This window comes from Perna viridis, chromosome 13 (assembly GCF_037379345.1).
Source record: "Perna viridis isolate PV_CMFRI_1.1 ecotype Kerala chromosome 13, ASM3737934v1, whole genome shotgun sequence".
In the NCBI taxonomy this organism is placed as follows: domain Eukaryota; kingdom Metazoa; phylum Mollusca; class Bivalvia; order Mytilida; family Mytilidae; genus Perna; species Perna viridis.
Genome location: NC_142457.1, coordinates 28,264,843 through 28,289,742, shown reverse-complemented (window position 1 = coordinate 28,289,742; position 24,900 = coordinate 28,264,843). Strand labels below are relative to the sequence as shown.

The 24,900-nt window shown below is 34.0% G+C and overlaps 2 protein-coding genes across 9 annotated transcripts; one reads left to right on the top strand and one right to left on the bottom strand.

Annotated features, from left to right (window-relative positions):
• Nucleotides 1-2,503: 2,503 nt before the first annotated feature.
• LOC148600213 (uncharacterized) lies at nucleotides 2,504-17,673 on the bottom strand. Of its 8 annotated transcripts, none has more exons than XM_088559737.1 (2): nucleotides 16,843-17,673; nucleotides 2,504-4,957 (listed from the first exon to the last, which is right to left on the bottom strand). In XM_088559737.1, the coding sequence occupies exons 1-2, from the start codon at nucleotides 16,929-16,931 to the stop codon at nucleotides 3,652-3,654; spliced, it is 1,395 nt and encodes a 464-aa protein (XP_088415863.1). In that variant the 5' UTR covers nucleotides 16,932-17,673; the 3' UTR covers nucleotides 2,504-3,651. The 8 variants fall into 8 exon arrangements, with proteins under 8 accessions (XP_088415863.1, XP_088415862.1, XP_088415859.1 ...); XM_088559736.1 differs by lacking the exon at nucleotides 16,843-17,673 and adding an exon at nucleotides 16,002-16,312; XM_088559733.1 differs by lacking the exon at nucleotides 16,843-17,673 and adding an exon at nucleotides 12,233-12,253.
• Nucleotides 17,674-21,894: 4,221 nt separating this feature from the next.
• LOC148600212 (uncharacterized) lies at nucleotides 21,895-24,308 on the top strand. The gene is made up of 2 exons (XM_088558725.1): nucleotides 21,895-22,053; nucleotides 22,821-24,308. Exon 2 carries the CDS (start codon nucleotides 22,826-22,828, stop codon nucleotides 24,011-24,013), a length of 1,188 nt encoding a protein of 395 aa, XP_088414851.1. The 5' UTR covers nucleotides 21,895-22,053; nucleotides 22,821-22,825; the 3' UTR covers nucleotides 24,014-24,308.
• Nucleotides 24,309-24,900: the final 592 nt, after the last annotated feature.

The following is a 24,900-nucleotide window of genomic DNA, read 5'->3' as shown; positions in this document are numbered from 1 at the left end:
ATTTCAACTACACGTTAGTGCAATCTTAAATTCTGTGAAAACTATATTTAAAAGAATAATGTGCTGAAGGACAAAATCAGTTACTACATTTTCTGTACTGTGGTTAATATCATAATTGTACTGTCCTGTTGTAAAATCTAAACTGTATTTGCCTACTGTGGAAGTCTGAACTTTACTTGCTTTCTATAACAATCTGAACTGTACTTAGATACTATGGCAATCTGAACTGCACTTGCCTACTGTGGCAATTTGAACAGTACTTACCCATTATATACGTCTGAACTCTTCTTGCCTATGTGGCAATGTGAACTGTACTTACCTAATACGGTAATCTGAACTGTTCATGTCTCCTTTCAAAATCTGAACTGTACTTGCCTTCTATGACAATCTGAACTGTATTTAGCTACTATGGCAATCTGAACTGTACTTTCTTACTATGTTACTCTAAACTATACTTGCCCACTGTGAAATCTGGACTGTACTCACCTCCTATGGCAGTACTATTTGATAGTTCCTCTATTTGATCAATACTTACTACCTACTATGTAAGTCTGGACTCTATGTGCCTACTATGGTAACCGGAACTGTACTTGCCTACTGTCAGTTCGGACTCTTGCCTTCTGTGAAAATCTTAACTGTACTTGCCTACTTATGTAATTTAAACTGCACTAAACTACAATGATATCTGAACTGTACTTACCTACTATGTTAGTCTTGCCCACTTTGAAATATGAACTGTTCTCAACTCCTATGGTAAATTGATCTGCACTTACAACTTACTATGCAAGTCTGGGCTCTACTTGCCTACTGTAGAAAGGTAAATTGTACTTGCCTTCGAAGTTATCTGAACTGTACTTGCCTACTAAGGTAACAAACTATTTTTCGCAATGTGGTTGTGATAAATACATTTTAAATTTTTCTTGTTGTAGTCTTATCAGTGGCGGATCCAGATTTTTAGGTAAGGGGGCCCCAAAAAATTTCTTGACAGGGTCACCGGTGAGGATTATGACATGATGCGTATTTGCTAGGGGTGGGGGCATGCCCCCCAAAGAAAATGTTGAAATATTAAACTTCAAATCCTGCATTCTGAGAGTATCTTGAACAATTTATCAACAATTAAAAAACAATTCTAAGGGGAGGGTGCCCCATCCCCTTGGATCCGCCACTGCTAATTAACATTTACCCCTCCGTCTTGCAAACATAAAACAATGCAAGGTCTAATTTTAATTAGACTGGTTGTTGTTGTCTTTTCTGTTAAAAATAATAACAAGTAAGTTTTGATAAAACAGAGACGATAGGATCTGATTAAAATTTTTGACATTCAGTTTCTACGTATGAGGAAAAAAAGCAGTTCTAAATAATACGAAAAATGCAAAAGTATAGTCCCAGTTTTATTTTATATCATGCAATCTTTAAAATTTTGTTCATGCTACATTTTTCACAGGAATCGAAAACTTCCAGTGCTAACAGCACTTTGATTTATGTTAGAATAAGACAAATCAACTGTGTCTTACATTATGAAGCGAGATCAATGGTAGTCCGTTTGGCAAGTGCGCCTCCTTGTGTTGTCATGTAAAATAAATACCTAGTTTCCATGTTCATGTCAAAGTCAGGCAAGTAGAAAATGCCTTTTACGTATCTAGACACTTATACATTTACAAATGAGGTAAAGTGAGATCATTTTTGAATGGTACGAAGGGCATAAAAATTGCGTATTTGCTATTCATCAACTTTAGAAATGATTTCAAAAGTCTTTTTTTGCGTACTGTAATATAAAGTCAAAGGTAATTTATGATTAGGAATTAAAAAATAATTATTCTTTGGTGTATCCATTTTACTCATAGCCTGCATGATTCTTATATCAATCGCGAAAATCCATTCATGACAGGAAGAGATATACATTTCTAATTATGCATGAACTATTTGATAGCACTATCTCTTTAAGGTAGATCATAGCTAATATTTTAAAGTAGATACATTTTCCTAATTTTTATCAAAGATGACATTGAACGGACATAATATAAAATTTTAAGAAAAAAATATAGGTCACCGAACTTCATTCCGAGAAAATTGAGCCTAAATAAATGCGATTTTTCATAAAATTTTATATAAGACTCTGCAGGTAATTTTCACTGTTTCACTTACTTCTAGAACTAATTGAAGAAATTTCTTTAAAATCTGTATAATGAACACTTATCTGACATTCTTTTATATCTAAAAAAGGAAAAACTGAGGGGTCATTGAACTTGGAAAAAACACTGAAATTCCCATTGTATTTCTATAGAGCATTTTCTCGCTAATTATCTCCACTTAAAAGAGGCGTATTTGTGATTGTTTTATCTAAAAAAATTCTTTTAAGATAATATAATCAAACCGTTTTTACATCATTTTAAACATTATTAGTTCATTGAAAATATAAATGTCCCTATGATTTTGTAAAATGAAAAAAATGTGTAGTGTTATAAGCATGATCAACCTTAAACACGGACGGAAACGCTGTACATCAGTGTAAATACTAATTTATTAAGCCAAATTTAGATCTACATGACAGGTCAAATCGATACATTTATCAACTCTATAGAATATCTAAATTTTGTACCATTTAAGTGTAAGTGTTTGTAAGAATCTGGCAAAATACGAAAAATCAGAAACATGCATGTCAAAAACCCACCAACCTGACAATAAAATATCACTCAAGGATACTTTCTCTATTTGAAATGACCATTATTTGATCTCTGCATCACCGGATTTGCTCAGAAATTTTTCAATAGAATCTTAGAAAAAATGAGGTTTTTGGCAGTTATCTTCCCTTGAAATTTTCATTTTTCTATGAAATTATTACTAATTGCACTAACATGATATGGAAAATATTGTCTTTTTCCCTTGATTCTGATGGTGCAAATAGTCAAATTACACCATCAAAATGATGGGCTTTTTCATACCATGTTTCACCAACTGCTTGATTCTTACAGAGACTGACACTTCACACCTACTAGTATACGCTATTGTAATTTTGACCGAAGGTTGAAAGAACTAATATGGTAATAAATTAGAATTGGTTGACAAGAAGTTTTCTATGATCGCAAAATGAGTCTGTTAAATTCCATGCAATGCTGAATAATCATACATTTGGAACTGCATTTGCAACCATCTCTGGGCCGGATCCAGATACTTAGAAAAAGAGGGGTGCCAGCCGAGGTTCCTCAGAAAAAGGGGTTGCTATGACATTATTTGCCATTTTTTGTCAATTTAACACATGAAAATGAAAAAAAATTCCAATAAAAAGGGGCAACCGCTGCACCCCTCTCTGGATCCGCCACTACATCTGAAGATACAAAAGTGTTTTAAAATCCATTCTGATATAAAAGAAATGTAATTTGTCCTATATCAACGTTGTCATCTGCATGGCCCGCTTCAAGTTGAATAAAAAGTTTTTTACCTTTTTTTCACCTAATGTTGACAGCCAATTTAGAATCAAATACAAAAGATAAAAAAAAATCCAGAGAAATTGTAACAACTAACAATGATTTTTCTATATGACACTATATGAATTGTTTGTATCATATTTTGTTATTAACATTTCCTCGTGAATTTTCGAGACTAGGAAATAAGTAACTAACGCTTACGTCATCACAAATTTGGTCACGATCTCTACGCTAGAGGTCTCTGTACTGATATCTGCCCGGCAAGGTCATCTGACCTTTTATTGAGTTCCTTAACATCGTCCATTAAATTCTTCAACTCTCTTTTGCGAAGTTCATTTTGTTTATAAGCTTTGGCTAATAGCGTGGCGCGCAATTCAACGTCTGACACATCCGGTGTTGGCGCATTAAATACTATGGCAGGCATATCGACTATAATTTTCTTCTTTTGACTATTTACATCAACTCGATCTATCACTTCCTCATGAGAATCCGGTTCGATAGTATTTATACTTTCACTTAAATGTAATCTTTTTAGACGTTGCTGTCGAATGTCTTCCATGTTCGTAATAAGTGCCTTCCCCGTGATCGGGTGTATCATCGGCTTTCGCTCAGGCACTCTTTGACTTGCACCAAAATATCCCGGTTTATATCTATAGTATTCGTTCGGAAATTTATTTCCAAATCTATCCTGTTCGAATTCATTATTTTCTCTCGGTTTTTCCGTATACGATACCGTACTTGCAACAGTTTCGCCGTCCTCAGATTGAACTTCATCCTGATTTGTCGGAGTGTTTGACGGTAGATAGTAAATACAATAATATTCCTTCAGTTTATCCATGTTGAGTTTGTCGTGATCTCCGAGTTTTTCACATTTAACTGCTTGAGGAGACAACTCCAATTCATCTAAATCTGCTGGTCGTATGACTCGATGAGACCGCGCACCTTTCCGTACATGTTTAAAGGGATTTTTATCGGAATTATCAGCACTAAGACAAGATTTCTTTCTATGAAAGGAAGAAGTCTCTAACACTAATTGTTGGGTAGATTTTTGAGATTTCCTCCCAATATTTGGTATGCTACTTGTTGGTGTGATCGGCGCTGTCAGCCTCTGTAAGTTATTCTTTATGACATTTTCATCAGCTGATCTTGGCTGATCGTGTTTGTCACCAGACCGAGACGTCTGCGGCTCTATCAACTGTTTCCCTTCCAAGGGATGTAACTCCGGTCGGTACTTCTTCGGTCGACTCTGTCGAAACTTTTCCAAAGTCGTTATAAACTTTTTATCGTTAGCTTCTGCATTTTCATACACTTGTCTGTTTTTTTGTCTGTTTGATAGTGCATCTCTGTTTTGTTTAGCACGAAGTCTTTCTATGGCATGAGCCAGATTTGTCTGCTCTTGATCAAACAAACTCTCCCTTAGACTCGAAAGTTTTTTTAGGTAGTCCGCATTCTGTTTACCAACAGACCTAGGATCTTCATACCACGACATTTTCTGAGGTCTTCTATTATCCAGGTTAGTCTTTTCCATCAACCTACAAAAACAGAATATGATAAAACAATTTACGCCTATTGTTCACAGTTATTTATATTATTTGTAGAAAAGGCTTGCATTTTCTTCACTTTTTGTACGTATGATTTCGTTCAATATAACGGCTCGTGGCTGCTTGGCTTTTGATTTTAAACTTGTAGTGGTTCAAGGATTGTTATAGTTAGTAAATAACAGAAGACGACCGATCAGGAATATTATGGTTGCCGTTCAACTCCTCGTGTCCTATCTGCATCAACACGCGCCATTACCTTTCAAAATACCTTTTGTGAGTAACCATCTTATGAATAAAACTATTTAAAGTACATACTCTTCAATTACTTTACATAGGTGAAATCTCCAATGGTCTCAAATATTTTTATTTGAAATAAAATTCACAAGAAAACGTCTAGAATGAGAAACTAGAGAGTTATTTTTTAAATTAAAATCAACTTAACCCACCTCCTCATTCTTCCAAAGAGTTATGAGTGACCAGTTGGTTTAGGGTAAAAACAAAGTAACTGTAATGATTTTTCACAACTTTAAGGAACTGTAGAAAAACCAACTTAGAAAAATATACATTAGACAAAAGCCCTGCTAATATACTGGCCCCTAGCAATTTGACATTTTAAGCTGTGAAAGATATCAGCGGGATCTAGCTTCAATCCACTTCTGGGTTAACCAATGACAGGGGAAAAAAATCCGAATACCTTAAAGGTAAACAAAACATTCCAAAACCTAAGGATCAAGACATCCATACAACCACAATCAACACAACTTAACTCAGAAAATGGCAGAATTGACATGGAAACTCTTACCTTGGAAACGTATGTTTTGTCTTGTCAATATCCGTCATTGTACAAGCAATTACTTTCGGAGTTTCAAAAGAGGCGGAGACATCAATGTGTGTACATTTCACTTTCTTATCCATAAGGCATTGACAACAGATAACTATCTTCTATATTCTTGTTATATTTCAATTGATCATATCAGTCGAAAAATCAATTTAAAAGTTTATGCGTTGATAATTGCGTGTAACAAACAACTTCATTAAACATCCAAACTTTCTGAAAGTACTCAGGTGGAATGAATATTAAACGATATGCATTATAAACACAGAAACATGATCCTTGAATGCCATATGTAAAATATTAATATCCAGAATTATTCACTTCTACATTCCGATAAAAACACTTTAAGAATCGATTTTAAATTTTTGATACAAGCATAAAATTGTAATTGGTAATGAAGTTGTCTGCGATTTTAAAGGACGTAATGAATGTATGCGTACTAAAAGGCCTAAAATAAAAAGTTACACAATTAAAATATTTACCTGACAGATCGCCATTGGTGCCATTATTTTGTTAAACTCCAATTGTTTTAATTTGAAAGGAGGTGTATTAGTTTTCACCCTTACTATCGCTTTATCAAATCTTTTTCAAACTTCAAATATAAGTAAATTGTTAATCAATACGAAGACTTTTGCACCTCAACAAACAAATTAAATTAACCCAGCAGGTTAAATAGAATATTAAATTGTTAAAAATTAATTGTGCAGAAAGCAAATGTCAAAGTTTCTAATAATAATCATAGCATGGGGGTGTAATTTAGGACAAGGACGCATTAGAAAAAGAAAAGACGTCCTCCTATATAGCTAAACGTCGGTGCCAATCTAACACGATGTCCTTCTATAGAGCTAGTCGTCACAGTCAATCTTACACGACGTTTTTCTATAGAGTTGGTCGTCAGATACAAATATAAAGCCAGCCGTCGGATACAATTTTTACACGATGTCCATCTATAGAGCTAGTCGATTGAATAAATCTTGCAAACACGACGTCTTCTAGAGAGCTAGTCGACAGAGGCCATCTTACACGTCGTCTTTCTATATAACTAGCCGTCGGATACAATTTTACACGAAACCCTTCTATAGAGCTACTAGTCGGAGTCAATCTCACAGGACGTTCTTCTTGAGAACTAGTCGTCGAATATAATTTTACATGATATTCTTTTACAGGGCTAGTCGACGTCGTAGTCAATCTTACACAACGTCCTACTACAGAACCAGTCGTCGGAGTTAATCCTACACGATTTATTATGCATGTACTAGTAATTTTTTCTATGGTGCTCTTTCTAACTCAGTTAAGGTCTAAAGAGGTATAGTTAAAAACCTACAAGAACGATATTAAATTTCTAAACGTCCTCAAATTAAAGGACAATAAGAAAACAAAATAAAATACAAATGAACGAACAGATGACTGACTGAATTTTACTGTTTTGTAGCATATCTTATTCTGTTCGTGAGTCATTAAGACAGGTCTCATTGGCGGATCCAGAGTTTTAGGTAAGGGAAGGGAGGCAAAAAAAATCTTGACAGGATCACCGGTGAGGTTCACGAAGTGAGTGTTTTTCATGATTTAACACCCCCGGTCCCCCCCTGGATCCGCCACTGGGTCTTCTCAATGTAACCATCTGTGGATAATATCCAAGATTTTCCCCATTTCCACTAAAAGCTGATCTTTGGGGAATTTTATTTTGCAAATGACTGCGATACGACTTTTCTATAGGAATAACAATAAAACCAACACACATATATTATATACACAGTCAAATCTGTTCAGATCCCCTAGTTAAAACACGACCGTTTTACTGTCATGTACAACAAACGAGGTTTTAATTTCAAATTGTCTTTAAGAATTGGGCCAGACTGAACCTCAAGGTTACGTTTCCCTCTATGTACATGCATAAAATGTTTGAATTGGGGAATTCGTAGCAACGGTAAATTGCATTTAGATTCCGAATCAAGAATGTTGACTATAATAGTCCTAAAATAAACACAAAGATACAAAGTTAAAAACATTTTTTTTTGTTGAGATAAAGCATGGTTTTGTTTCTTGTTTGAAGTATATTAACATACAACATAATTTCATGTTAGTTCATAAGTCACGTCAAATGGATTTAAAACCCGTAAAATAAATCAATAGTAACATTTAAGTAACACTAGAAGTCTCTGCATGGGACTCACTTCCGGTAATCAACAGTTTTAGTAACGATCGGTTTTAAACCAGACTTTGGGTCTGCATAGCTCGCTATAGACCCACAAAGTAAGAAGACAGACTTAAATATAAATAATCTGACTTTCTATTCCATTTTTTTTATACTCAGGTACAATGTAAACATATTGTCTTACAAAAGGCCGAATAAATCACTAAATACTGTCATTTCAATGAACCTGTCGATACATATGTTTCTAGTGCTTGTTTCCCATTAAACAAAAACTTTGTATCTTCCGTAATACGTGAAAACTAACCACGATTATCAGCCCAAACTTAATACATATAAGTTTAGCACAAAGCACTGATTTTACACTTTAAAATATTAATGTGAATATAAATACCCGTCTTTCAAATTTTCAGAAAAATTTAAGAAATAGGTTTCAAAGATTATATCATCCATGATACAATCAACCTATTACGGAATCATCAAACGCTGATTAAAACGAATGAAAAATAAAATTCTATAAGATAAACAACTTGCCTACCTATACTATACAGCTTCACGCATGTCATTGTGGAAAACAAAATGAATTTTTTTTAAATCTTATGATCAAAGTAATAAAATGCAAAAACATTTCTCACCAACAGTGCGAACAACATGTAACGGTCCTTTTATATAGTTCTCTTTCCAATGCTCACGTAGTATCATAAAACATATTGACAGTTATTTCGTATCTTACGTCAATAATCTATATTGAAATGTCTACATGCAGCACTTCGATTGGTATATGTATGCTTATACACGTACGTTATTTCCCTTAATTGTCTTCACGTTTTTGGGTTTCGGGACACTTCTTTCATAAATGTGTAAAGATATGTACAAATAAAAAAACAAAAGAAGTTTAAATTTTCTGTTGACTAAAATGACAATAAGTGAACTAATTCAAGTGAAAACTGTCTTTGATCGAAGTCTTTGATAACAATCTAAAAAACAAAAATGAAAACTTAAAACCGAACAGTTATATTAAATAAGGTAAAATTCTAAAGATGTGAAAAATAACATATAAACCAATTGTAATACCCTGAGTACTCACCCAAACCCTGAAATTTTGAGCTCATCGACGTCAGAATCAGAAAAACTTTGAGCAACAGGGTCTAATCCCATGACCATGGTTTTTTCACGCACATGTGAACGGACGTATTGACGTCGTTTAGACAGTTTGTCCAGAAGATCATAGCCCGAAGAGGACAGATCTTGCATCATATCCCCGACACTCCGGCTTGTCTTACACTCCATTAACTCTTCCATCATTATTCCAGTTTTTTTTTATCACTACTGTAACGACGTACTCACTTCGACATCATCGTAGTAAACTTAACCCAACTTTAATTGAAACCGCTCATCTTAATGTACCAAATCTACTGTGAACAATGATTGTTCTGAAGTAAGAATTATACACATCGCTTCGTCGCCATTCAATTATATAAGTCCTGAACTTAGTGAGGTTTTCGGTTTTTGTTCTTCTCAATAAAGCTCGAGAAAGTTCACTGTGGACCTTTTATTCTAGGGAGCAATATTTCATTCCATAAAAGGATTTGATGAAAAGCAGCACGCATCGCCAAGTCTTGATTGCATTGCATCTAACGAACTTCTTCAATAACACATCTGCCACCCCATGACAAACCAAAGAATAAGTTAATTTCAGACATTTTAAGCTATGTCACTTCTTCTATAGAACATTTTAGTCTTTATGAAAAAGTAGTTATACTCTTTAATTCTACTTGAGATATTTAATTTAAGAAAACATCTATTGAAGAACGGTTCAAATCTTATTATCCCGTGAATGGGATAAGTATGTTTCGAGTATAATAGCTTCCTTCAAATGGAATCGGTATTTTATATCCTAATGAGTTCCCATTTATTATATTATTTTATTTAAATCCATTCCATTGCAACTTGATTTTAGAAATTTTTAGCAAAGTACAATGGTTACCTCCGATTAGATTAACGATCAATTTTTACTTCCTGCATTTTGGTTACAACACCATTGATAATAACGATTCTGTACAAAGTTGTTTCATCTTTCCCACGAAATCATGCAATCATTATATCATATAATCGTTCATTCAATTTTTAGGTTTTTTTATATATACAGGAGCTTGAACTAAAACAAGCAGCCACACTAAATGACTGGGACTGAATACTGATTATGTCCAGATCCAACCAGAATTATTCAAGCCACACCAAATGACTCTTACTAAACACCGATAGTGTCCACACCGAACCACAATAAGGCGTACGACTCGACTCGGCACTTATCGACTCGAACTGAGCACCGAATATGTTAACACCGACCACAAGCATACAAGCCACACTTACCGACTCGAACTGAGCACTGAATATGTTCACACCGACATCAAGTGTACGAGCCACACTTACAGACTTGAACTGAACACTGAATGTGTCCGACTACAAACGTACAGTGTAATACTGCTGAATATTCCTCAGAACTCGTATTAAGAAAGACACCCCCTGCAAAGGAACTAGACCCAGAAATCACCACTACTCATTCTCATAATTTACAATCGTCACAAAACCAATAATCAGCCCAACCCAGATATATTGTTGTAGCAAATTATTACAATTACTTTCCAGGATAAACACTAAACAATACCGTTAATCGAAGTAAACAGTCTCAAAAACCAATAAAAGTCCATTATGTTAAGCTCCCACAAGTTTGCAAAGTATTGTGACAACTGTGAAGCACATTAATATCTGTCGGTATTATTTACTGGTCTCTTTGTCTTGTTTATTCTGATCTAAAGTCAATGTATACTCTATAAAACATGATTTTAACTTTGTTTGCTACAGTTTATTATATACTGGTTTATACATGTATCTATTCCCAAATGCAAAAATGTAATTCAGTAGTTTATTATTCAAAGCGACCAAAGTCATAATTATATTTACATACACCAATTATCAGTACTAGTGTTAAGCACAACCGGGAGCAGATAAACTTTGAATTAATGATAACTTTGCTTTATACCATTTGAGTTGACGATTATGTCACATGCACCGTCATTATCAATTTTATTTTTTCTGAAGTATAGAAAATTGGCTTTAGATCAAAGACATGTACATCGATAACAATTAAAACGCTAAGTCAAAAAGGTAAACTTGACAATTGACAACTGCCCAATAAAAACATGCAACAACGCCTAGGGAATATAAACACGTGAATCAAAATCTGTGGGAGACAATGCGCGTAACCCACACGTTTTGCTTTGCATTATATGAAGAAGAAAACATCCCAAATAGATAAAGCAGTTTTGCCAAAGTTTTTGACAAATAGCTATGGCAGTTTTGCCCAAATAGATAAGGCAGTTCTGCCCAAATAGATGAATAGATAAGGCAGTGTTGCCCGAATAGATAAGGCAGTATTGCCCAAAGAGATAAGACAGTGTTGCAAAGTAATATTACATTGTAGTATGTCATAGTAGAATGACATATTAGTGTGACATAGAAGTTTGACAAAGTAATATGTCAAAGTAGCATGCAACATTGATATTATAGTAGTATTTATAGCAGTTTAACATAAGAGTAATATGACTAAGTAGTATGGCACAGTATTTGGCATAATAGTATGACAAAGTAGTATGACGCAGTATTTGGCATGACAGTATGACAAATTAGTATGCTATAGTAGAGTGATATAGAAGTTCGTAATATGACATAGTAGTTTGACATGTTAATATGACATACCATGTAGTAGTAGTTTGACACAAAAATAGAAATATTATATAACAGAATAAAACACTAATATGACAAAGTATTATACGTCGTAAGCTAACATAGTAGTGTGAAATAATAGCAGTTTGACAGAGTAATAGTATGACATAGTAGTGTGACATCGAATGTTTTTTCGTGATAAAACAAGAAATAAGTGTCAGCCTAACGATATCGTTAGTACTTAATTTTAAGGAAAAAGGTCTGGTTCTAACTAAACTGATCTGCAGGTTTCTGCGTTTTTTAGACTCAAAGTTTCATTGTACTTCTTTTTGTTTTGTTTTTGTTAACTTTTATATAGTCAATCATGTCACTAACACCAAGCCATTAGTTATGTTAAGCATTGGAGTACAAATGCACTACGTTCTAGTTATACCATAGACTAGTGTTCCGTCAGACGACGTACCAGACGAACCGGAAATAGAATTAGCGAAGGTCGATACGTACCGGTTAATGGATTAATAAAAAAAAACAAGCCGGTAGGCAATGAACTTACTTTAATACAGACGTATACATAGTGAGCCAAAGTGCGTTCATAATATGTTCGTAATAATCTACTACCTGGCTGTATCTATTGGTATAGGGGTACGATATCGAATACATTTCCTGTCTCATGATTTATTGTCAGAAAGATATCTTTGAAATAAATACTTACTAAAATTAATCATTCGGAATGTAAGTGTCGTGTATTTACATACACCAGTTTTGAGATATCATAAGTGCATAGTTCGAGATGGAGATAAATACACCTTGAATTAATAATGCTTTCTTGTGTACAGTAAGACGGGTAACACAAAAATTCCATGGACGTAACATAGTAACTAATACCGAATGAGCCTAGAGACTTACAGAGTGCACGAAGGTCAATAGTCATGGACAACCTAATATCTTGGACACGAGGCCAATAATCACAGACAATCAACCACTAACTCGGGGCACAAAGATCAGTATCCAAGGACAACCAAAGATTCACCCATAGTACGAAGACCAGTAGCAAGGAACGACTTAAGATTTGTCCAGGGCACGAAGGCTAGTAGCCAAGTATACCCGAAGACTTATCCCGGGCACGAAGACCATTAGTCATTGAAAACCTTATATCAAGGACACGAAGTCTGGTGGCTGTACAACCGAAGGCTTACCCAGGACATGAAGGCCAGAAGCCAAAGACAACCAAAAACTTACACGGGACACGATGGCACGCGGAATATTCAACCATTGCACGAAATACAGTAGCCATGGATAACCTAATATCCAGGACCCGGTGATCGGCAATCCAGAGAAGATCTACTTTTTTAGATTTGATGTTACATAACCAAGAAAAAAGATTCTGACCGGTCCACTGGTAGTCAAGAGATTTTTTTTTTTGGTATCAGAAGTAATTCAATATTTCTAGTAGCATGTCACAGTAGTGTACTCGTTACAAACAATACGCCATTGATGTATAGCATGCAATCGAACAATGAAAGGCATTAGGTATAATGTAATGTTGGGGAATTTTTGATGTAACTAATCAATCACATCTTTTCAGTTTTTACTTAGGCCAGATTTAAAAACAAATGTCTGTTTAAGGTTACCTTTCCTACTCTATATGTTCTACTCATTTTATTGGTATTTTTAAATGAAATATCGGTAAACTATCATTTTTGAGTTAAGCACTACTAACGTCAAGAATTTCTCTCATAAGTGTTTATATATAAAATAATTTAAAAAAATAAAATGATTTTGCATACTTACTTACCTACCTTTTTTCATCCAATGTAACCTTAAACAGACACGAATTTGTTCTTGGCCTTATAGTTGCGATAACAAATCATGACTTCGAATTCTTGCAGAACAAAACATATGTAGCAGAACGCTAAGAGAAATTCAGGTATGAAATGATAAAGTGAAAACAAAACAAAGTTGATGAACCACTATATAGACTGGTTCCCGATCGCAATATTCACAATGCTACACATATACAATGTACAAATGTAACAGTCACAGTGGCTAGTAGGTAACACATGGAACGTAGTCCCGGGAACCAGGATAACTACTATATACAGCTCCGACAAACACACATTTACTTTCAAGAGTGAGATGTCACGGAGTTTATTTAATTATTTTTTTGCATCCTTAAATGAAAAGTCCACCATAAGAAAGCAAAAGGTTCTAAATGAAAGAAAATGTAAAGTATGGCAGATCCAGGATGTAGGTAAATGCAATTTCAATGGTTCTACAATTTCGGCGTGTGTTTCTAGAAAAGCAGAGGACTCTTACACTACCGGTGCACCTGGTCCATGCTCCCAGTTTTTAGTGGAGTTCGAGTTGCTCATTTGCTTTTGTATGTATGATTTTATTTACTTTATGTTCTTCGTTGTGAATGTCTGTTTTCCATGTCTGGTCTTTGTCCCTGGAATATATTCTTTTGATTACCGCTAGAACCTTGGTTCCCTTGATTACTCTCTCTAAAACATTACCGTCTAATTTCAATAAAACACGCTTTTATATAGGAATGGACACGTAAATGCAGTTGAGGGCTTTGGAAGTCAATTATCTGAAAACAAATATTTAAAGACTGTTTGTTTGGTCATCTACAATGTGGTGTCAAATTATTGAATTGTAAATATTTGCATATATTTACCATACCCTACAAATCAAATATTTGAATATTTATCAAATTTTTAGGTCTGTCGCGCGTTAACATTTGACTAAATAACTCCTTGAAGAGGCACAAATAGAACATCTTTAAGCAGTTTTTTTTCCATCTGAAGTCATAGTGCATTTAACATAACGGATTACACAGAGCCTGTTTTAACAAAGTTTAACTTACTAATTCCACAGTTGCAGTTTTTAACATATGTTTAATTGATTAAGCAATCTCAAGTATTAATCTCTTCCCAGGCGTCGATTTCACAAAAAGTCGTAAGTTGATCGTAGGTAATGACGTCACAACCTAAAATGGTTCTTTTTAATGACAAGTTTCACCCAAGTCGTTTAGCTCCCGGTAGTTTCCCTTCAGGCGTCAATAATGCTTTACTTTCTTATAGAGTATATTTTTATAACAGATCCGATAAATGTAACTTTCAAAGAAGAAATTAATGCACTGTCTGTGCTTGTTTGTAATTAGTAGTTTATAGTCATATAAAAGCAATCTCTACTACAACATTAAAAGACAAATTGAAGAACACAACGTGAAAGACCAGAAAAGAACAAAAGATCCCTAGCAGCTTCAACATCATCTTAGACTTAATGTACATGTAGCACATGATTCTGAAACCGGTACTGAATTAACGTGTCGATGCAACGCAAAATGGTTATATATTGTCATGGTTAACATAGTAATGTTGCTGTGAAGAGTGCTGAGAGCTGCTAAATACAATTCTGAAGAAATTTATAGCATTCAGAAATATTGTTAAAAAAATTGTTCTGGCGATTTTAGAGTCCACAGAAATTACAGCTCTAACAATTAACATCACTCACACAGGAATTAAGCAAAAGATTGTGTAAACTTATAAGGTCAGCCATATATAACGCAATCTTCAAACCCAAAGAGGCAAGAAATAATGAACATAAAAAAAAAAAATAAAAAACCACAGAAAATATTAAAATATGTACCCCCATGGATCCTGTTATATATATGAATGTTCAAATTAATGATACCAACAACTTTAATAGGCTCAATCAAACAAAATCATAACGCTAAAGTCAAGGGCAGCGCGTGGTCAGTCTACGACGCAGTGAGATAACGTCCAAGTGTGAAAATTATTAAAGGGTAAATATTTGTCGCTATCATAGCCTTGTCAATAAATATATCACCCTTGAGATATTGAAGAACACATTCTTGCGATATTATCAAAGATTGTCAACATCGTTATAATGATTTAATACAACAAACCGTTATTATTAAATATGAACCAAAAATATGGTGAAAACAATTTTTCACTTTACAAATAATGAGCCAAAGAAAACGTCCCCGATTTTTCTTTTTTTTATTTTTTCTTTCGTTTTATCATTTGTCACGGTATATTATATTTTATTCTATGCATATCTCTGACATTTTTTGCTGCGTTGGTCTCTAGTAATACACGTCTAGCTTCCATTACAGATCTGTATTATGCCGCATCACAAATTAGTTGTATTTCTTGTACATTTATTTTCTCTCCTTACTCTTCCCTGTCGAAAATTATTGCACATCCCCCTTTTTTCCGAATGTCCACCGCGACATTCTTAATTTCACCCAACTGTAACCCTCACAATCCTCCGTATACTATATATCAACTAACCTTGCCTCCCGTTCTGCGAGATATTGTTTCAGAGTAAGAATCGGAGGTAACTTTAGTTCCCTCACTGTACAGCCGCTATAAGCTCTTCGTGTTTCCATATTAGATCGCACAATTACAAAAACGGAAACAGATAAAAGTAGAGTCGCATGTATTCAGCTTTTATTCCATTACCAACAAATGTCACAGCGTTCTGTTTGGTAATTGATGACGTAACATGAATATTGATGTACGGATTCAATCCAAGTGATAAATCAAATGATATTAGATTTTGCCAAATGATTTTACGGTACGCATTACATCACAGTGATTTTAAATAAACCTTTTAGATCGCCAAGTATTCAGTAAGAGTTATTCTAAAGGATTAACACATAAAGATATGACACACAAAGATTATTATGGACAAAAGTACAGGTCTACAGCGTGGGGTATAGACACCTACTTACTTAAGTATATATAATGATTAATAACGTACTGGATACTGAGGGATTTTGTATTTTGTATGATATTACTTTATTATATCGCGAAGACATAAAATTTGATAAAAGTTATGTGTCGAAGATTCATAACTTCGTTTCCACTTTATTGTCTAGATTTTTATTAATTACATTTTTAAGTATCATTATATTTTTTAACGGAACTTTGTGATTACGGATTAAAAATCCTTAAACTAAGATAAATCGTAAGTAACACCCTAATTTTTAATGATAAATGGCAACAAATTTTCAAAAAACGATGAACAAAAAAACGCTTAAAATCATTGCAGAAAATACCCACCCCAATATAAGCCATCCGGGCTCTACCAGTTTGTATGACAACACGATCAGTTACTAGACTAACATACCTTGCATCCCGCTCTGCTAGGTACTGCTTCATTGTAGGGATTGGGGGAAGCTTAAGCTCCCTGTATGTACACGCTCTCCTTGCTTTCATATCGCCTTAATAAACACACATGTTCATGTAAGAATGGGCTTTAAAGAATCATACATGTAATATAATAACTCTATATGGTCGTACAAATCGTGTAACACCATGTGCGTAACACCCGCGTTAGAAATGACGTAGGTGACAAAAACATACTCCTACAATATCGAAAACATGGCAATTGGCAGATGCTAGTTCTATGATTCCTTATATAGAGGAAATTGCAAGACAGTACGATTGATTAATTTTTTGAATTTATAATCCCAATCTGTCATTTCACTATGCTAGTATTCAACAATGTCAGTTCATTGCTGTCAATATTATCGGTTCACTATTGTTGTCAGTTTCTTTTTGAAATTCCCCATTCTCTGTATACTCATATCAGTGTAATACTGCTGTCAAATCCATTTTGTGATTCATTGACTCATTACTGTCATATTTTTTTCCAAATTCACTCCTGTTAGCTCACTATTGCCAAATGAGTTGGGTCAATGCATCATTATCATTTCAACATGGTCGAATCACTCTCAATTCATATCGTTGAGCACATAGTTCCACAAAAATGATGATAAGCCGCAGGTATCAATAAACATAGATACTAACGTATTTCTGTCCAATCCAACAGTACTGCATATCAAAACCACTTTTTACAAGACAGTAGTTCAGCTTATCAGACTAATATAACCCGGACTGATTTATCTCCTTACTGTTTGTAGCTGCACCTATAATCACAGTATTCCCGCCCTCCTGGAGTACTTTAACATTGAGAACCGACTGGAGTCCAATGTCGACATTTAGTCCAAGTAACGGAGACCTTCAGCGAGGCCAAATATCAAATGACTGTGGGTACATTTAAAACAATCAATTACGAGTTATACAAGGATTAAGGGGGTTTTTTGAAAATAAACATTAAGAACAAAAATGAAACTTTCTCCACATTTTATCAATAACAGTCTTTCACAACATTGATTAAAGATTTTAACTGAATTGATTTTCTGATTAAATGAGTTGCCAAATATTTGTAATATTTGTTTTTTTAATGCTGTGTACAAAAGGACACATTATAGTGTCAAAGTTAAGACACTATGTTGGAATAATTAATGTCACAAGAGTAGACGTTTTGTATTTTATTGTATGATTTAATCTCCACATTCAAAATATTATTTGAAGTATATTTCAACAACTTGTTTTGTATATTGAAGAAAATTAAATAAAACATTTTAAAATTTGAATTAGTCGTAATCGATACCAAAATAATGAGTTAGCACTTTAGGCTTTGTCAATCAAACTAGCTATGATCCAGAAAGTATTGCTGTGATTAAGGTTGATGCAAAGGGAAATACACAAAGTATATGATATAATTTTTTTTATTAAACTATCGGGATGTTTAATTGACAAACTTCCCGTCAAATTGCTCTGTATTGGTCACTGTAGAAATTTCGAAAGCATTCGACTTTGCTACTATACATTCCAAAAGTACATCTTCATTCACTGTGCAAGCGGCATAAAACTATGAATTAAGACTCACCATGCAAGATTTTTAGACGGAATCGTTAAGACGGATGACTAAGGGTTTGTTTGCATAAATCACTACATACTGTGTGTTTTAAAGAGATATATACATTATTTGCCAGTTACATTTTCTCATTGACTTTCTCTGCTATCTTAAACGGGCTATTTACTAAACTCAATTGTAAGGTATAATCACATGATTATGGTTGTGTAAGTAGTTAATTTGATTTAAATGTTTAAATAAGTGGACAAATAAAAACGAACCTCTGAATTGAGGTGTGATAATTATGTGCTTTTCAGTACGTCGGAACACCACCCATTTTGCAAACAGACAATTTAAAACTTTAAAAATATAGTTTATTGTAATATTTTACTCGGTTAGTAAGGCCATTATAATACATACTCATCTTGTATAAATATAGTAATATAGTAACTTATTTAATATCATGGTGATGAAAAAAGACAATCACACGTCGAATACCTTATAAAATGGTCTTATCAACATTATATTGTGATTTATTCATGATTGCTGCACGTCGACTTTAAAAATTGTGGAAAGTTTTGGATAAGGTCTGAATAGTAAGACAATTGAACAACTGGAGGGTCCCAGTTGGTACCCATTGGCATGCTTCTCGTTTGTTGAAACCCTAACTCAACAATATAAATATTCCAATTTGCTGTAACATCAAACAATCAAAGTTCCATATTAACGTTTCCACCATCTGAATATTTGCTATTTGAGGAATGACTATTACATTTTTTTCCGACGCAGTCGCTTTTCACCCTTTGAGCTTAAAGACGCTCTTTCATGGAAAGTAACGCTAGTCACCTGATCGCAATCTGTTTCCCGTCTTGCCAAATACTGATAATTTAGTGGCGTTCGAAAAGACTGTATCGAAAATGGAATCGCGTGCCATGTGTTATTTCCTGAATGAAATGTAAAAAAAAAAACAGTAAAAAGAACAAATTTTACTGCGTCTGCCATCTTTTTTTAAAGATAGTACTTGTTTTCGGTCTAGTATGAAGAGATAACCTTAATCACGTGTTGTACACTAAATAATCTGCTAGACTTACTTACATGTACAACCACATAAATAAAAGTGGACTTCCAGTTTAAATTAATAGTATCATCATCATTCAAAATACGACCGTCAATATTAAAACTTTAAACACTGATAATGCCTCAGGAAATGTTTTAAAGAGCACGATACGAACCATATTCATGTATATTTTTATACGGACAAAATATTTTCACAATAACACAAAAAAGGCCTCGAAAACGAAAAACACTTTTTAATCCTACAATCAAAGTTGCTGACTATTATTGACTGAAAATATAATAATAGCTCAATTATGATAAGTGCTGTCGGTACACTACAAAATGTTTAAGAACTAATAATTCAACAAATACCCATTCAGTCTTTTCGTTAGTCAATAAATCTGCGCTCAATTTCCTTGATAGCTTGCTTCTTTGTGACAGTCTCGTAGCAGTAACTAACTCAATACGGAAAAACATACACAAAGCATGTTAATATTTTTCACCGTGTCATAGCTTTCATTTCATCTTTCGTCTAACTCGGACTTGACTTTTTATGAGCAACTTGGCGGGAAAGGAAATGCAAGGACGCTTACCCTACCAGTACACCTGGTCCATGCTCCCAGTTTTTTTGTTTAGTCCGAGCTGCTAATTTGCTTTTGTTTCTTTTCATTAAAACACGAGTTTGACCTTTGACCCCAAAGACTATTCATACACCTAACCAGTAGAATATTCGATAAAGATGTTACAATGTACATGCAGTACGTTACTGAACATGTTTTGTTTAGTATTTATTTAAGCATTTTTATTTTTTATAATTGTCTTCTTTAATTAGTAATGAGAAATTTTAAACCAACTCTTAGAAATGGAAGTTATTTATTCATAGGATCAAATCATTATTGGATTGGAGAAGCTCTAGAAATATTATTTTTTTACTGACATTGATGGAAGTCTGACATATTTGTCATGATATTTTTTCGGACCAATTTTTAAAACATCAAAATGCGTTACGACACAGACGAGTAATGTCAATGCGATTAACGTGAGTAATAGAGTTAAAACCAATTGAACAGTTTTCGTAAAAAAAGAACTTTGTTTTTTAACTTTTAAGAAGGAAAAGTCAAACGGTAACTACAATGTGACTCGGATAAGAAATTACCAAAATTATATTTTTTCCATGGTAAGTTGTTTTATAAATAGATTTGGTTTTAATTTGAAAGAATTATAACCAAGGCGCTATTTATAAATGAGTTATGACTTCGCCCTAATGTCAATAGTATTTGACACGTGTCGCGGAGCTAGCGCTGCACAATCGGTACATCCTCGTTCAATCCCGGCAATGCTCGGAATCAACGATCCCGAGATTGGTCGAGAAGTTGCGATTGAGCGCTGTTGTTGGTAAATTATGACCGGATTATACTTATTTTACAAAATGGCGGACGCCGCTGGCGGGGCGGGACATCCTTCCGAAGCACCTTATATTGCTAGTGCTTTTGTTAATTTTGTGTTACGTCATAGGCAACCTACCTAGTTAAGATTTTAAAGCAAAATTGCTTGCAGTTCTTCGTAAACCTATCATACATGTGCAAAATTTATTTTAAGGTGAATCTGTCATCTAAAGACAACTGATCGAAAGTTCTTCCACTTAGAAGGGATCTCTGTATAGTTTTAAATAGATTGTAAAATATTCATCCATAAACTAAACTTCACTACTATATAAAATTATTGGTCTAATTAAAGTATCAAATAATTTGCAAGATAAATTCCTTGGAATATGTTAAAAATTTGACTTATGTTTTGAAGGAATAATAATACTTTTAAACTTTTTTATAATTCTTGTGATGACCTTTTAAACTTCCCTTTATTGTCAATAATATTTCGTATGAACTTCAGATTGAATCCCTTTACTTCTTACAACAGTTGCTGCTTATAATAAAAAAATATCATATGGCTGATTTGGATAATAATACTTTTAGGCCCTTTTTTATAATTCTTGTGATGACCTTTTAAACTTTCCTTTATGGTCAATAATATTTCCTATGAACTTCAAATTGAATTCCTTTACTTCTTGCAACAGTTGCTGCTTAAAATAAAAATTATCATATGGTCGATTGCCTCCACTTGTGATTGCCTCCTTGAAAAATAATTATCTTAATCGTTTTTAATATTAACAGTTAATTGCCATTTATGGCAGTAGTCTATGCATGTAAAATGCATTGTAGAATACAATTAAAAAGGATGGCCGTATCAGGTACTGATCTGATTTAACATTTTTCAATGCTGATGTGAAGTTAGTAGTGGTTGGAATGTGCGATAGAAAAGTTTCAGATGGATGTAATATCGTCACACGTATACTCTACCAGTTGTACATTATCAAATAGATTGGTTTGTTTACTTAAGGAATGTGTGTAATAGGTCGATCTTCAAATTTGCCTCCTTGTGATTTTTAAAACATTTCTATATATAATCTTTATTACAAATACTCGAAAAAGTCACGTGTTCAGGATATTAACCGATAACCACAACAAGCTTAAATCGTTCTGGAGAATCCTACAAGGCACAAAGAGAAACAGACAATCAAAGGTCAGAATTTATATTGTATTGTTATTTATATTCCAGGGTTAATTTATACTATATTTTTGTGTGTGTAAAATCACCTTTAACTATCGTACATGTGACATTATGTATACAACCAAACAGCGTGTACATTTTAAACCACTCTGACACCATAATCGTAGACATTCTTTTGTTATACATATGTTATTAACATGGCGAACATGAAAGTATATACTTCCTAAAAGTATCTGACATCTTATTTTGTTTTAAAAATGAATTAAGCATGTAAACAGTTAAGAATAAGACATTTTCCATCTTCTTTCATTTCAAGTTGTGATACTTTCGCAGTAATCCTCGATGTATAACACTTTCTATATTTAAAACTGTTAGCAATATATTTGTAAAGTCTCAAACGAAACCACACCATATTTAAGCCATATTTAATTTTAATAAGAAAAAAAAAAGTCTTTCACAGAACGACATTCATCGTCAAAAGACCAACAAACAACTAAATTAAAACCTGGCCCTAAATAACAACAAAGACCGCCTATGTGTGTCGAACATCAGTACGTTGCATTGATCATATATTCTCATCCTGGAAATGCAGAAAAACGCTTATTCTTTATAAAAATCACAACTCTTTAAAATGCGCAATATGAGCATGGAACATTCATATATGGTCAATCTACTTTAGGACGTTTAACTGCAATCAACCAATCGATCAATAAATCAATTCTAGTAATAACTTGTATGCAGACCTTTAAATTTATAACGTTCTTGTATTTTCATTTCAGATACAATGGTTCACGGAGGAGGACATTGCTCTGGAGGGGGATATAGTGGGGGAGGAGGATACAGTGGAGGAGGGTTTAGAACAACTGTCTACTCCACGAATTACTATAATAGCAGTGGGGTCCGGTACGGATCTAGATCATCTGGAAAAGATTGTGATTGTACCGGATGTAAACAATGTTGTCTTGCAATCACCTGTGTTTCTCTTAAACCAAAGTCTCGTATCATGTTTTTGTGGTTTTTGGTTATAGTAATTACTCTTATCGTTGGATTATCAGTAAGTCTTGGACACTATGGCACACAATCAATGGATGTATCATCTAGTGATATAAGATGGATAACGTCCGGTCTGTCCCCGAGATTTTGTTCGGCAGTTGAGGTAAACAGTCCGGATCGTTATCCCCTGTCGGTGTACATGTTACCGGATAAACCGGTCATCATTTGGAATAATTTCACCCAGTTTACATACCAGAAAACGTCTAGTTTGGAATATCAGACATATGAATATTGGGGATATTACATGTTGGAGGGATCTACAGTATCAATTGCCGCACGATCCAGCTCCTTCAAATATACAGACTACTATTTTATAAGAGGCTGGAAAAACCTTAAGAAGTGGGAGGATGATAATTATTGTAGCAGTTGCTTTTTAAATCATCACAGAGTTAATTATAATATTAACAATTATACGCATAAAATCTACAGCTCGGACGAATACTTCATGGTTTTTGCTAACCACCAAAGTACTGTGGCGCAAGTTATATCCGTTACTATTAAACTTCGTAGAACGTCGTATGACCTTTCAAGTGCTGTTAATCAGTGTATTGATTCGATTAACTGTAAAATTCAGTATTCTGACGAAGACACGGATGAGGCCGTCATTATCAAACTTCCAGATATTGATGCCGAGAATTTTGACATTTCTTCGTCTTGCGTGAGGCGAAATGGTATATTTGTTGCCCTTTTCTTCGTAATGCCATGTGGAATTGGACTTTTAATTACTGCAATAATTTACGTGGCATGTATCAAGCAAAGACGCCAGTCGTCGTCTTCAACACCGTATAGAGCATTGGGGAACCAACCAAACTCTCAATATTCCACTTTTCCAGCTGCTTCAGCGCCGCCTACTGATGATCCCCCAGCATATCCCCAACCACCTTCATACGAAGAATCAACAAGGAATACCAACAAATAATACCACAATTGGTCTAGATAAAGCTCACAATAAATAACATTCAATACTCTAAAATAAAGACTTACAGACGAAGAAGAACAAAAAGCCCTTCTATTGAGGCTGATATTTAAAAGTATATCTAACAGAGAATGGATGCGAGGAACAACTACGTTTTACAAAGCTCAATGATAAAACTTCATATCCTGAATAAGTTGTATGCCAAGTTGTTAATGATTCATCCCATCAAACAAATCAAATTAGTCCTGCATTTTTTAATATAAGTAAAGGCGCATTTATTAAAATGAAATTGCTTAAAGGTTTCGTTTTTATTTATTGCAGTCAATAAGATCAATCCATTCAATTTAAGAACCATTTGTAATATGATTTCACATGTCTCACATACCTGATCAGGATACCAAAATGTCAAGGGGGATATCCATTAACTAGAGTACTCGAAGAAATAAATCGGAAACGAAAAGAACGAATCCTACTAAAATTTGTTTGAGTTATAAACGTGAACATGCAACACACAAAAAGGAGAGAATGTATTTGTATGTACGATTGGTATTTTGTCGTCTTGTGTGATAGGAGTTTATGCCCTTTTATAATGACATTTTAAGTTTCTCCTGAACTTTGTCTCCCGCTTATATCACGTTTATATTCATATGATTTTTAAATTCCTTGTGTTTAAAGGAGTTGATGAACTCTGAGGAATGTGATATAATGAGATAAATAACAATCAACGAATTCGACTCCAAAATACTCAAGCACGTGTACTCTAGAATACTCCAAGATTTTAAAGAGTAATCAAGGGAGCCAAGATTCTAGCGGAAATCAAAAGAATGTAATCCAGGGACAAAAATCAGACATGGAAAACAGACACACACACCGAAGAACATAAAATAACC

Excerpts from the sequence above, each read along its gene's own strand:
- LOC148600213 (XM_088559732.1), bottom strand. The coding sequence starts at position 9,258 with ATGATGGAAGAGTTAATGGAGTGTAAGACAAGCCGGAGTGTCGGGGAT. Across the intron at positions 4,958-9,040 it reads CTCAAAATTTCAGGGTTTGG|GTTGATGGAAAAGACTAACC; the intron begins GTGAGTACTCAG and ends CTGTTTTTGTAG.
- LOC148600212 (XM_088558725.1), top strand. The coding sequence starts at position 22,826 with ATGGTTCACGGAGGAGGACATTGCTCTGGAGGGGGATATAGTGGGGGA.